Source organism: Balaenoptera musculus, chromosome 6 (assembly GCF_009873245.2).
Source record: "Balaenoptera musculus isolate JJ_BM4_2016_0621 chromosome 6, mBalMus1.pri.v3, whole genome shotgun sequence".
In the NCBI taxonomy this organism is placed as follows: Eukaryota; Metazoa; Chordata; class Mammalia; order Artiodactyla; family Balaenopteridae; genus Balaenoptera; species Balaenoptera musculus.
Window position 1 is genome coordinate 57,776,990 of NC_045790.1, and position 15,266 is coordinate 57,792,255.

The 15,266-nt window shown below is 38.5% G+C and overlaps 1 protein-coding gene across 36 annotated transcripts in view; it reads left to right on the forward strand.

The window, feature by feature from the left end:
* Positions 1-15,266, forward strand: part of PTPRD (protein tyrosine phosphatase receptor type D) — a 2,174,486-nt gene that overhangs the window by 2,005,496 nt on the left and 153,724 nt on the right. For 18 of the 36 annotated variants that reach the window (XM_036854271.1, XM_036854269.1, XM_036854273.1 and 15 more), the window contains 4 exons: positions 3,840-3,957; positions 10,102-10,689; positions 11,123-11,223; positions 12,071-12,330. In XM_036854271.1, coding sequence (XP_036710166.1) covers positions 3,840-3,957; positions 10,102-10,689; positions 11,123-11,223; positions 12,071-12,330 — 1,067 coding nt within the window. The remainder of the gene's footprint in view (positions 1-3,839; positions 3,958-10,101; positions 10,690-11,122; positions 11,224-12,070; positions 12,331-15,266) is intronic. The other 18 variants (XM_036854295.1, XM_036854296.1, XM_036854298.1 and 15 more) reach the window with 3 other exon arrangements.

A 15,266-nucleotide genomic window follows, 5' to 3' on the forward strand; every position in this document is an offset into this window, starting at 1 on the left:
TTTCATTTTGGCTTTTGTTTTGTGAAATTGCTGTGATGCTATTGATTGCTAAGAAATATCGTGAGTTCATGTTGTTTTGGTGGCTGCTACTAACTCTGCCTTGTGACACAGTTAGAGGAGGCATGCTTTAAGTGGAGGTATCACAGACGAGAGATGTTGAGTTTGTTCTGGGCTGCTCATAAATCCTGCTCCAGAGTTACATATTCAGTGCATAACATGACCTAGATCTGGCACTAATGAACTCTATCTAGAAATGGCAATTCTCTGTTGTACCCATACAAATTTGAGTGAAATTGCATGAGTCATGCCAAGAAGCAGAAAGTATTCTACTGAGTGAAGAATTCTTTTTTTTAATATTTTAGTGAATGGATGGTGTTTTTTATTGAGAGTTTATTATGTATAAGGTACTGTGGGGGACACAAGATGTGACACCTGCCTTCTAAGTGCTTACAGTCCAGGCGCCTAGGAAGGATATAAAGTTCAGAAAAGTTCCATAAAATACAACAAAAGCGATGACCTCAAGCAATGTATAATTAATTAATATTTGAATGGCAATATCAGTAAGAGCTATGAGTTTAGAGACAGTGGACCAGGATGGTAGAAGTCCTGAAACTTATTTGAGAACTTAACTGATGAGTAGGGATTGAAGAAGTAAAAGTGTGTGTCTGTGTATGTTGGTGAGTTGGAGGTGGGAATGTACTTTTAAAGGTCAGCACAGCAGAAGCAGTCAGTCAAGAGTGTGATAATAGTCAGGTGACAGTGAGCTTGGCAATTTGACAGGACTGAAGGATTCAAGTTAGTAAATTAATACTAAATACTACTAAGAGATTAAATTTTAATATAATGTTAGAAAAACCTAAAGTGTCAAGCTAAAGAGCTGGTCTTTAACTCTTCAGTCCTGGAGAGATATAAAAAATTATTAAAAGGAGCAAAAAGATAAAGGCTGGTAGGAGGTATTCTTTTGTTTAGTAAAATTTTTTTTTTTGCCAAAACACAGGGCTCTTGTAGGGATTCTTGGTAAATATGATGGTCAAGCTATCACTTCTCATGAAATTGACAGTGTAGCAGTGTTTTATAAACTTCTTTGACCATGACCCATAGTAAGAAATGCATTATATGCCATGACCAATTCATGCATATGTTTAAAATAAAGGTTTTACAAAATAATACTTTACCTTTAAATATATGCAAATTTTAATATTCAAGTATATTTCATTTTTTTAAAAAAGACTGGTCTTGAATGGCTAAATTGATTTCATGACCTACTAAATGGGTCATTACCTGAAGCTTAAAAATCAATAACTTAATGGATAGATTAGAGGGGAAAAAAATACAGTAGACAGGGAAACAGAGTTCTTTTCCTAAGTCATGAAGTAATAAAAAATTTTTAAAAAGTTGAGCATCAGAAATGAAAAAGGGACAGTTATGATCAATGTTTTAAAGGAAGAATGGACAAAAACATACTAACTAGCTAAGAATTTGAAGAAGAAAAAGGGACCAGAGATCACTCATAAGTTTTGAAGATGCTCCACCATTCATTAAAATATGGAAGTAAGAAGGGGAGTCTGCTTCTGGGAATGACATTTAAGCTTTAGTTAAGTTGAAGTGGAGGTAACACTTGATAGTCAAGGGAAAACATCCAACAAATATTTACAATGTATTGGGGTGGCCAAAAAGTTCGTTCGGGTTTTTCTGTAAAATCTTATGGAAAAACCCGAACAGACATTTTGGCCAACCCAGTACATGCCATTGGAGCCCTGGGGGGAAGTCAGGGCTAGAGATGAATTTAGGATATAGGCAGAAAAAAATTCTTTAAGTTTTAGAGATGGATCCAGTTTTTTTTTTTAGGACTAGAGAGAAATGTAGCAGATGAGTGACTGTGACAGAACATCCGGGAATGCCAGCTTTTAACAAGCAGGGGCAAGAAGTAGGGTGCAGATGGGCTAGGAGAACAAAAAGAGAGTGAGGAGCTGTGGCCCTGATATCAGTCACACTACCCCAGACAGAGGGTGTGGAAACCACTGAGTAAGTAAGTATGCCCACAGCTTAAAGAAAATGTAAACCAAGAGATGATGTGATCCAGGCAGAGAGAGGTGTGTCCAGCTGAGATTAGACCATGACAGAGGGCTCGAACATTTTGAGTGGCACTACTTACATTATCCTATCACAACCTGTATGAGGGGAAGGACGTGTGTGTTTAACCCCAATTTTATAAATGAGAAATTTATAGAAGGCTCAGGGTATGTAAATTGCTTGCCGCACGATTTGGTGATAGAACCAGGCCTCGCTTCTTTTTCCTCCTAGCCTGGCCTGCTTTCATCAGTCATTCTGCGATATCAGGGGGACCTTGGAAACAATAATGTTGGCATTCACCCATCATAATTTTGGGAATCACCAGTGTACCATCATTTTAAATGCTGCTCTCCGGTGGTTCACTTGGTTTTTATATTCTCTGTAATGTTAGCGAAACCATTCCTGAAAATAAGATCTCTCTCCCAGATTTAGTCTATTCATCTGACAGAGTAGTATTTCCAGTAGCTCTTCAGGATAGTATCTGAAATTCTTGAATTTCCACACTGGTGATATTCCTACACTTTTGAGAAAAGCACATTGTCGAAAGCTGTCATCCCTGGGATCAGAGTCAACCAGTGAGTTCTGTGGTGCCCATTACAGCCTTGCACAGAAAAATCCCACTGTTCTCCACACAGTCTAATCCATTCACTAAACTCTCACTTGCGTTGTCTTTAGATGCAAAAGACAATGACATGTTATATTTTCTTAAATTTATCTGTATTCAATTTGAAAACATAGCTGTGCTAAAGATCTGAAAGGTTTTTTTGTTTTGTTTTGTTTTTGCTGTGCGTGTATGTAGCACCAAGGAAAATATCAGAACAAATTAATAGCCAGCACTCTATGTAAAGAGTCATGTAACTTCCCATTTAGAAGAACAGTTCTGCGATTATCTTCTCTTATAGCCACCACAGCTTTGGGTCCTTACTAAGAGAAAACTAAGAGTTTTGATAAATAGTTTGTGATATTTAACATTTTCTACATTGTCGGAATTAATTGAACACATATTCGTGATGTAGTAGAACAAGTCCTGTTAATGTGGTTTTATGGCCTGGCCTCCAAATCATTAGAAAATTCTCCTTAGTTTATAATGATTTTAGTCCATAGCCTATACAACTAACCAGTAATATACTATTTGAGTCCTAAGAAACTTCTCTGGCTCTCTGGCTGTCTAGGGCCAACAGATCAGCCGTTTGGTAAAATATTTACATGGTGATAATACATACTGTTTGGCATCAGCCCCATCCACAATCTGAGGGCCAGGCTACAGTGGAAGCACATGGAGAGCAGCTGGCATATCATAGCAGCTAGAGCATGGATTACTCACTACAAGCCACACATTGTTTTAAGTGTTTACCCAACATAGCTCATTTAATCTTTTAGTAGCCCTAGACGGTCCTAACATTCCAACTTTCACGTGGGAAACTGAGGCACAGATGGGTTAAACTCACTTGCCCTGAATCACCAAACTAGTAAATAAGGAAAGGCATGTTTAAATTCAAGAATTCAGGAGGTCTGACTCCAGGTTTTGTGGTTTTTGACTACTACCCCTTAGAGCTGCCTCTTAGGATGGCTGAAGACCCCCCTTCAGTGTCAGCATGAAGACAGATCATCCAGAGCATGAGCTCTAGGCATGAAACTTCCAGTGCTTGGCATGGCTGCAGGGAATGTTTGCGCATGCGCAGAAGGAAGGTGGCTGCCTTGATTGTTCCCCCAGGGCGTTTGCGGTGTATGTTTTGAATCAATGTTACTCCCTTGTGTCATTTCAGGACATGATTATTTCTGGGCTACAGCCTGAAACTTCCTACTCCCTCACTGTCACAGCCTACACCACCAAAGGAGATGGAGCTCGCAGCAAACCCAAACTGGTGTCCACCACTGGGGCAGGTAACTGTATCTGTGCATATATGTATCTTGAATATGTTCCCGGCAACAATAAAGAGTAATTTTCCAAATGGTACAGGTGGTTTTGGTCAGAGGGAAAAATGTACAGTGGTCAACTTTAGTGATTTTTGATATACAGTTCAGAGGGTAAAAATAACTGAATAACCTGCTTTACCCAGATTATTCAGTCACTCATTCAACAAATATTATTTGAGCACCTATACTATGTATCGGGCACTATTTCCAGTACTTTGATAGAACAATCAACAAAACAAAAAGACTCTGACCTCCTGAAATTTATTTTCTGACTAACATAATTAACTAGTGAATAAATGAGTTTTATAATAATAAAATGCCAGGAAGTGATTATTATCAAAATAAAGGTGTGTGGGCATTAAGGATGGGGCAGTCCCTAAGGACTGTTTTAGAAAGAGTGATGGGAGATCTCTTAGGGGCAGGATATTTGAGCTGAGACTTGAAAGATGTGAAGGAGCAAGTCCTACCAGGGTCTGGAAAGCAGACCATCTAGGGAGGGAAATCACGTGACAGCTTCACCACCACCCCCTCCTCCCCAGCAGCAAACCTTGTTAGAAGAGCTGCTGTCTTGAACTGGGTTGTTGACTTAAAGTTTTATTTTTTGTCATGTTCTCCTCCTCACCCCTTGCTGTGGGGATTCTAAAGAGGACAAATTGCACCAAAGATGGGAAACAGAAAAGAGAATGAAGAAAAGCAAAAAGACTAATACCAGATTGCTCCTTTCTGAAGAAAAAAGCTTCTTAATGCTATTTAGTCTCACTTTGGTTGGCCACATTAGGAAAACAGCATGTCCGAAGACCTGACATTATAAAACCAATAAATTAAGAGATAATTACTGAAGGAATCTTCTTCAGTCCCTTTATGTAGAAATCTCCCGTGGAACATTTAAGCTATGATTTGATTTATTCCTCCTGAATCACTTCTCGCACAACTTTTTAGGAACACACCTCGATGTAAAGGCATAAAGCAAAGAACAGCTGTGATGTTGAGGACCCTCCTGGGTGCTGTGCTCACTGCCAAATTTGTCTAAATGTCATAAGATTTGCCTCACTCATATCCCGCCACCTGGAACTGCCTCAAGCAGCAGGATTACAGATGGCAAAACTCCTTCAAGGCAAAATCTTCTGGGCCTTTTCTTTTTTTAATACCATTGTATCAAGTTTATTCAGTACCCTGCATAGGAGATACGGTGCACGTTCAGTGGGGACATGCTGACTGTCTAGCTATGGAATCAGCCTCTATTGGAATGTAGACAACGGAGGGTAAACCCCTGAAATTGAACCCCAAAGTGAAGAAAATACATTTCCTTCACCCATATTTATAACTGTGTCTTAATAAGCCTGAAATGTCTTACATGAAGCGTCAAACTCCTATTGCCCATAAGATGGGGAGGTCCTATAATGAGGACAAAAAAGTAGAGGATTTATCGCCAGGGGATGCGAATCCTAGAACAAGGAATGATATTGCCTATTTTAATGTCACTAAGATTAGCTCATCACTTTTTAGTCACCATACAGAACATTATTTAGAATTGTGGATCTTATATACAGAATTATTTTGCAATTTGCATTCACAATTTCAGATCTTTCTTAATCAATGGAGACTTGGGTATTGAGGGAATGCTTATAATTTAGATGTCTGCACGTTTATTTTCTTGAGACCTCCCTACTGATCCTGGGTGGGAGATGGGAGAATCCAGATTTATAATCCTTCTAAGAGAAAAGCTCTAGTTTTCTTTGCTGCCAACCTATAGTAAAAAACCATTCTAAAGTCATTATTGAACAGATTAATTTGCTTTGTTTTATATAGTATTACAAAAATCCCTTGTATTTATATAACTATGAAGAATTACTGAGTTTAGCTCACATCTGTGAGCTCCTAATAACCACAATTATAAGGGCATTTAGTTATAGCTTCCATGGAGAATTCAGGAATTCTCGTGAAATTTTATTTTAATAGTAAAATTCCTGGTTTTAGGATATGTTTCTGTATAATACATTGTTTCTAGAATCTGTGAACAATCATATCTTTGAAATAAAAATACAGGCCATAACTTAAGCAATCCATGTAGGATTCATGTAACCTGAGGGATGCTTTTGAATAAAATGTTGGCTTTTATGTTTCAATGATTATGACATTTTTGGAGTTTCTTTGTTAATACTCCCATTGCTCTGTATCATAATAATTGGTCTACTGCCTGAAATCTTGTGGTTTTAGGCATATTCTTTGGTTTGAAATTTTCTCTATATTTTTACATGAATTTCACTACTGTACTGAGGAGCTATGTTTAAGGATGAGAGAAAAGATGACAATGACATAGAATTTGGAAGTAATAGGCTTAGGTTCAGTCATTTATGATTGTTGCTACTTAGGTGCTAAGTTAAATTGAAGCTAAGTTTAGAGCCATTGGGACTGAGTGCCTTGGTTGATCTCCAATGATTGCTCTTACTAGGAAGAAGTAAAGGGCAGTACATGAGTACCATTTCTGAAGTCATGAGAGATTTTTAAGAGGAAGAATACAGTAAGGAGATAAGAATAATCAAAAAGGCAAAAGGGAGAAGAGATTATATGTCATGGCATAAGTTAGAGTTAGCTTATTTACTGTGCAGCTGGGCCTTCTTCTTCCAATAAGCTCACTAACACACTGCTAAAAATGACCTCCAACTCCCAGAGTAAGTATTTAAGACTCTTTTCCTTTTGCCAGTCTGCCAGCTCCTAGGCTGGAGTAAGCAGACCCACTGACCCTGCCACTGCATGGCCTTTAAAAGTGGCCCACACAATAACCCTAAGGCATTAGAACCTTGGACCCAACTCCACATGCAGTACCATCTACTGGTCCTCTTCATTTCTCCACCTGGAGTGTGCACTGATCAGAGGACAAGGGCCCTGCATTATCCATCTTCTATTTTCCCACCCAAATGCCTGCATTCCATTATATAAGTCCTTACATAAAGTGAGTAGTTGGTAAATGTTTCATACATAGAATTTCTGGAAGCCAGAGATGGAGTGGGTTTCATTGCCAATACGTGCAGTTTGGGAGAATTCTTCTTAACCATTCATGCAATGTTGCAGAACTCTCCTCATTCCTTTTCCCTTTTTTCTACTTGTTACTCCCTGGATGAAATACCACAACTGTCCATAACCCTTACCCTAGCTTATTTAAACTGCATCTACTATTCACACATTTGGGGAGATTTTAGGTGTTCCCTTCATGTGGCTAGCCTCTCCTGAGGCAATGCTGGGAGTTCTTCCTCTAGCTGCCTCAGCTTTCATTTCTTTCTTGAATTCTTCACTAGTGCATCTTGTTGCTTCCAGGCTGATTGTCTCATAGTTTTCAGGCTTAGTGAAACTTCTGCCAGGGAAAGGAGTGACTGTCTTGGCAGTGGAGAGCAGACCGAGGTGCTTCTGGCACAGCAGTGGGAACCAGTAGATCAGAACTGACACTCTTACTTCTAGAGCATTACTTTGATTTCATGATAACAAGCCCACAGTGTTTATATCCCAGAACAAGAAAGGGCATGCCAGCATCAAAAACAAAAGGCATTAGTACAACCTAAGCTTTGACTATCACAGAAGAATAGATGTACATTTTCATAAGGCCATGAGATCTTTTTTTCTTAGAACTTACGAGTTTGTTAAATTTCTCCAAATTTGTACCATAGCAATATTATGAAGTGAAACACCAGATAATAAAAACATACTCATATATGGCTGACGAATATTATTACAATGCAACCTATATTTGTGGTTGCAGGAAATTTTAAATTGTTTTATTTATCCTCCCTTTACATGCATCTTATAGAAACAGGGTGCACAGTGTATTTATTATGATGCAGTTCTTCATAACCAGAGTTTTGAAAACTTTTGATAAATATTTTTTTTTTAATTAATTAATTTATTTATTTATGGCTGTGTTGGGTCTTCGTTTCTGTGCGAGGGCTTTCTCCAGTTGTGGCAAGCGGGGGCCACTCTTCATCGCGGTGCGCGGGCCTGTCACTGTCGCGGCCTCTCCCGTTGCGGAGCACAGGCTCCAGACGCGCAGGCTCAGTAGTTGTGGCTCACGGGCCTAGCCGCTGCGTGGCATGTGGGATCTTCCCGGCCCGGGGCACGAACCCGTGTCCCCTGCATTGGCAGGCGGATTCCTAACCACTGCGCCACCAGGGAAGCCCCTTGATAAATATTTTTAATAAAATATATTGTCCCTGGAAAATGTGGAGACCTAATTGTTATGTTTTTCCCCAAAAGTTTCAACCAGGTTTTGTTTATTGAAGGATGTACTTTCTGCTGAAAGACCCATTTTTTTTTCTCAGCAGAATCTCAAATGTTTAATTCTTGACGTCATTGATATTTTAATGGGCAAATCATGTAAATACTATATACACATAGAGAGAAATTAAGGATACTTGCCAATATCTATTTTAAAGTGATTTTTAAAGAAAATAATTTTAAATATATTTAAAATAAAAATAAATGGAATAATTCAAGCACTCACCAACTTATGAATGGGTTTGTTCTGAGAATTTCTTAGTTGGTTAGTAAGATATCAGATACACCTTTCCATGAGAAACAGTGAGTCTACAGTTTTTGGTTTGGACTGGTTTGGTTTCTGGGTCAACCTTCAGCACGTGTATATAATTGCCATTAAAAACTTCAGGAACTACTTTCCCAAACATGATGAACCCACTTACTATGAACTTATCCAACATGTGAAACAAAACTATTATATTACTTCATTGGTTAAGGATAGAAATACCACAAAGAATGTGTTCTTGGACAAAGCACACCACTACTGGGGTCTGAAATATATAGTGAGCAGGTTAACCAAGTAATTTCTGAAGTTAATATTCTGTATATTATCTCAACATCTTTCTAGTTTGTTTTTGTTTTTAACATATCTACATCCCTATGATACTATTTTTCATTTCCTGTGTATTTTTCATTGCCATTAGTGTAAGCTTTCCTCCCTTTTGACCATATTCTCTCCCCTTTCTATTAACTTATTTTTAATTCTGGTAATACTCTTTTCCCCTCCCTCATCTTTGGACTATTTCCAAAGAAACTCCTGGCTCTGTGGTGTTTACCACTGTCCTTGTCTGTGGATTCCAGGAATAATTACTCTTTGTTAAAAAAAAAAAAAAAAATACGGTTGTAATAATACATTGAGTATATTAGACCAATTCACATATCTAACTCATTTAACTTGAAAAGAAATTATGTACTTAGCTCCTGACCACAAAAACCTTAATATTCTGATTATTAATAATTATTATTATTAATGAAATGTAGAACACTTTTCTAAGACATTTACATGCATTTCCTCATTTAATATTCATAACAACAATATGGGGTGGGTCTTAATATAATTCCTATCTTACTAGATGCAAAACTTGATGAGGATGACTGATGTGGATGGTATAAACAAAAAATGCAAATTAGATCCACAGTAAGAGCAACATTATTTTACATTACCTTTTTTTTTTTTTTAAACTTATAATCAACATACTAGTTAAATTGTTTGGGCTGTGGATTCAGACAGACCTATGTTTGTCTCATAGCATCCTCACTTATTACGCATCTAACTTTGCACCGTTTTCTATCTCTCTGTTTCATTTTTTTATTATACAAAGTGAAGATAATAACTAAGCAGGGCACATAGTCAGGAGTGAAGGATGTAAATCAAGTGAGATGCTACATGTAATGCTCTTAGTACAGTGCCTGGTACATTGCATGTACCCAGTAATTAAATATATTTTAATTATTATTCTTATTCGCTGTACCTAATTGGCTAATCCTTACAGAGCTTCATTTCTCTGCGGCATGAACCTCTATGTATTAAGATTCGAAATGTGAAGATGTTTTTAAAAATCTCCTTAAATTATCATTTCAATAATAATTCCTATTTTCTGTCCATTATCAAATTCTAATATCTCACCCTATCTTAAAAGAGTATGAGAAGGAGCATGTTTCCACAAAGACATATAGACCAAGCCTTGGCTTTTTTTTATAAGTAAAGGCATGGAAATGCCCGTGGAGTGGCATTCCCGTTCATCAGTGATTGAAATGCGAACACCCACGTAGGGTGGTCTCACCATTCCCTCCTGTGTGCTCCAGTTCCAGGGAAACCCCGGCTTGTGATTAACCACACTCAGATGAATACTGCTCTCGTTCAGTGGCACCCGCCTGTGGACACATTTGGACCCCTCCAGGGCTACCGTCTAAAATTTGGCCGGAAGGACATGGAGCCACTCACTACTCTTGAGTTCTCCGAAAAAGAAGATCACTTCACGGCGACAGACATCCACAAAGGAGCATCGTACATCTTCAGGCTCTCAGCCAGAAACAAAGTGGGCTTTGGGGAGGAGATGGTGAAGGAGATTTCTGTTCCAGAAGAAGTCCCAACTGGATTCCCTCAAAACCTCCACTCAGAAGGCAGCACGTCAACCTCTGTCCAGTTATCTTGGCAGCCGCCTGTCCTGGCAGAGAGAAATGGCATTATCACCAAGTACACCCTTCTGTATAGGGATATCAATATCCCTCTTCTTCCAATGGAGCAGCTCATTGTTCCAGCTGACACCACTCTGACACTCAGTGGCTTAAAACCAGATACCACATATGATGTAAAAGTACGTGCTCACACGAGCAAAGGCCCCGGGCCGTATAGTCCCAGTGTCCAGTTCAGGACACTGCCTGTGGATCAAGGTAGGATTTGTCTGCTTACGGCCTTTCTCCCTTAAAGGAATGTCGGTCTTTGGAAATCAGTATTTTGAAGCTATAAATAACTGATCGGCCCATTCATATTAATAGGTTCAGCAGAAGCAAAAAGGTAAAGTATGTAAAACTTAATATGTCTTGGAGGCCTTAGATCTCAGTTAGAGAATGCCAAGCAAGTCTGGCTGACAGCACCCCAATGTTCTCAGGTAAGGAAAACACAAAATAGTTGACTGAATGGGAGAGAAAGGAGAGATCCTTATGAGGATGAGGTGTTAAAATGAATGCTCTTAACAGGTAGGCAAATCACAGTTCTCTGTCTGATCCAAGTAGACGGCATCTAGCTTAAGCCCTCCCGTCCGTGGAAAAGGACGAGTCATACGTTTTTAGGAGTAGTTTAAATACACTGTTTTTCCTTTTCCAGCAGTGTTTGCAAAAAATTTTCATGTTAAAGCAGTAATGAAGACTTCAGTGCTACTGTCTTGGGAGATTCCAGAGAATTATAATTCTGCCATGCCTTTCAAAGTAAGTTGTTTTCTAATGTGTAAGAAGATATCACCGGTAAAAGTGGAGGGGGCAGGTCACCTGGGTAAGTTACTTACAAAGCATACGGACTGCTTTGAGTCGGCCACGCATACTTGCTGTTCTCTTTTCTTATGTGGCTTTCACATAACAGACTGAGTCAGGCTCTTTGGCAGTGTGACCTTTCCCCTCTCCAGAGGAGGCAGGAGCTCAAACCCAGGGCCGGCATTCTTTGTGGGTCACCTAGCACTTCCAAGTTGAACTTTTTACATCTAAGCTAGTGCTTTTGTTTTTTCATCAGGAAATGACATTTACATGGTTTCTACCTGTTTGTGATGCAGTATCCTGGGATTTAAGTAATTTGTTAATTGGCCTGAATTCTTTGAATATTTTAAACTTCAGTTTCCCATTGAGAGATATTGGCAAATGTTGGCAAGAAGTACAAGTCTGTGAAAGAAAGAATAGAGAAACATTTTTGAAAGTAAAAATATATTTGGGAACAAGAATGGAAGTGTTTGGAAAAAAGTGATGTGGATGATGCATTGAAACCTAGAGCATTTCTGCCAACATTCCCTTAAGATCACAGACAACTGAGGGGCCAAATATTGTTAAGCTATTGTACATTTCTTTGTGTATTTTTGATAGACTTAGAAACATTGTATCATTACACAATAAGAAACAAAAGAAAACTGATGCCATCTCTAGAATTTATGAGCACTTACGGGCTTAGGAAATGCCCCAAATTAGAAATGACCCATATGTATTTTCCATAAGCAAGTACCACATTAGTTAGAAAATATTCATTGCCTGACTGATAACCAAATCTCTTTGATTGGTTGTATCTCTCTAGATTCTTTATGATGATGGGAAAATGGTAGAAGAAGTGGATGGCCGAGCTACCCAGAAGTTAATTGTCAACCTGAAGCCTGAGAAGTCATATTCATTTGTGCTGACAAATCGTGGCAACAGTGCTGGGGGGCTGCAGCACAGGGTAACCGCAAAGACTGCACCAGATGTTCTACGTACCAAGCCTGCCTTCATTGGGAAGACCAACTTGGATGGCATGATTACCGTGCAACTGCCCGAAGTACCTGCAAATGAGAATATAAAGTAAGTTGATCGAAGGTTAGGGCTAAAGGATAGAAATGCATGTAAGCAAGAAAAAAATGGTTAAATCTCGGGTATATATATATATATATAGGTGGTCATAAAAGACTATATTGCTGTATGTAGAGTGAGAGTCTTCTGCACAGGCTCACTGTTTTGTTATTCAAGTTCTGTTGCATTGTGTTCTAGAGTTCATTGTGACACAGATTCTCACCACTTTAACATTAATGAGAGTGTTTTTTTACGTTCCAGAAATGATATAATTTAGAAGAGACAGACAAATAGAACATGAACCTTACCATAAAGAAGTTTACGTCGTAGTGTATAGAATGATGTGAATAGTCGAATAACTGATATTTGGCGAATGTTATTGTAATTGTGAGGAATTCTTAGAAAATACTACAATGCTAAAAGAAACTTTAGGAAATTGGATACAAAAAAAACCAGTATAAGACTCTGCTGTTTTACATGTGTGCTGAAAGATGGGAGAAATTTCAACAAGTTAAAGTTCAGAATGACATTAGAAGAAACGTGAAAGCTAGAAAATGTAATTTTTTCTGGTTTGGATGGAGCACAGTGTAGAGGCCAATGGGCCTGAAGTGGAAATTAAATCCAGTCAATTAAGTAGTTTGTTGGTTGTGTATAGCCAGTTGATGGTAGCTAGTAGAAGAAAAAAAGTGTTTTCACCAAAGTATATTAAGTATGAGTACTGTGGTAGACCCTGGAGAACAAAAAAAGAGGATGGGGTCCCTGTCGTCAAAGAGTTTACCATAGAGTGAGGAATACAGAGAAATAAATGTAATACGTGCTAGCGATAGAGTCGTATTCTATCTTAACAGTAGCTAATCCAGAATGAAATGTGTCAAGAAAGTTTCTGAATTTAATCTTGAAGGACAAATAAGAGGCATACAAAAAAATCAGAGGGAGGAAATCGTATGCAAAGGCTCATTAGTAAAGGAAGCAAGTGATTCCATAAGGCACGTGCTCAGAGAGCCAGGGCAAGAGTAGTGAGAGGCAGGTATACCAGAGCCCAGTTGTGCTCAGAAGTTGGAACTGTATCCTGTAGATAGTGACAATCCATGAAAGGACTTTATGCAGGAGAGTGGCATGATATCATCTGTGTAATACCCAAGTTTCCTTCTTTTCCATTTTAGGAAATATTTATTGTGTGTCTGCTGCATGTTAGGAACTGTGCTCCTGGCTTGGGATAAGACTAAACCCTTTGTCATTTCTTCTATTCCACATGATCAAGTTTGGATGAAACTTGCTATGAAAGGTCTGAAGGTCAAGCAGAGGCATTTATACATAATTTATGGATGGTTGGAGCCTTTACATTTAGTAGCAATCTGGTGACATAATTTAGGAAAGTTCTTAGGGAAGATGGCTCCTGAAGGCATATCGGAAGAATTGGAGCACCACAGAGAAAAGTTTGGGGCAGTCATTGTGCAGTTAGTTGACTCTAGGCAAGTAACAAGATTCCGAAGTGAGATGGTGATGGTGGAAATGGGATGCAGACGCAGACAGAGCAGTAGGAATTGGCAGCTGTCTTAATGGAGGGATCACGGCAGAGGAAAATGTCATAGATGACTCTGAGGTCTGAGCTTGGATGACAAAATAAATGATGCTGCCATTCATCCTGAAGGATGAAAGATCAGGAGGAAATTAATGAGTTTAATTTTGTGTACATTTTACATGAGGTATCAGTGAAATCAGTCTCCATTTATATTAGTCTCCATTTTTGTCCACTCTTCTGTTTCTATCATTTAGAAAACTAAAAAGAAGAATGGAATATTAGTGTGATTTTGATTCCAACAAAATTTAGTATGAAAGGGAGATTTTATTTTTCTATTGTTTAAATATTCTATGGATATTGTTTGATCTCCCACCACAGTGCCAGACAATGTTGCAGGAATTCAGTGGAGAGAATGCTGACTTTCTCATGGCTCTTACATAGTGTAGGTAATTGGGGAATTTGGACAAGTAGAGAGTCAGGTGGAGTGGAGTCCTGTGATACCAAAAGTTAGTTGGATAGGGGAGGCCACAGGAGGAGCTCCCAACCCCAGTTTAGTAGTTCAGGGAAGAGGCCCTGAAAAAATTAACATCTAAGCTGAGGCTTAAAGAATCACAATAAGCTGGTCCATGGGAGCGGGGGTGGGGAGACGCTGTTTCAGGCAGAGGACAGCATATGTGATATTGCACAAGCAAGACAAAGACTAGCACTTGTTATTCGTCCACATCTTACCCATCCATTAAGACTTTTCAGCTGGCATCCAACAAACATGTACTCTAGACATACTGTACTGCCAGCACTAGGTCTGGAAATAGAAAGATGATTGAGATAAAGCCCTACCTTACAGTGGGAAAACAGATACAGGAAATAGATAATAAGAATATAATGGAGCAAGTACTGCCAGGTACTGTAGAAACATAAATACTGTAGAATTCTAGCCCAACTTGGATGTCAAGGGAGATTTCCAGAAGGAGCTGATATCTAATAAGTTTTGAATGATGAGAAAGATTTAGAGAAGGTAAAATAGTTGCAAACAATGAAGGAACAGTCCATATAGTTTATATGGGCTATAAATTGAGTCTATTAAAAACATGTACTGTCTATTCAGGGAAAGAGTAGATAAAAGATGAAAATAGTGTCACATAATCTGTAGTTTTTACTATTAGATTTCAAAACTTTTCTTTATATATTAAAAAAAAGATTTTAATGGCTATTTACCAAATTAGCTTGGTTCTTGGGAAATGACATTTTAGTCCATTGGTGACAGACTTCTTTTTCATTTCCCAACCTCTGAATGGATTGAGAATATTGCAGAATATAGTCTCTCTCTCTCAGTATTTTTCTTTAGCTTGTTCAATTTTTCTTTGTTTTATTTATGTACTTCTTCTTTGTAATATTTGACATGGGAGTCAAAGAAAAGGGATAAAAC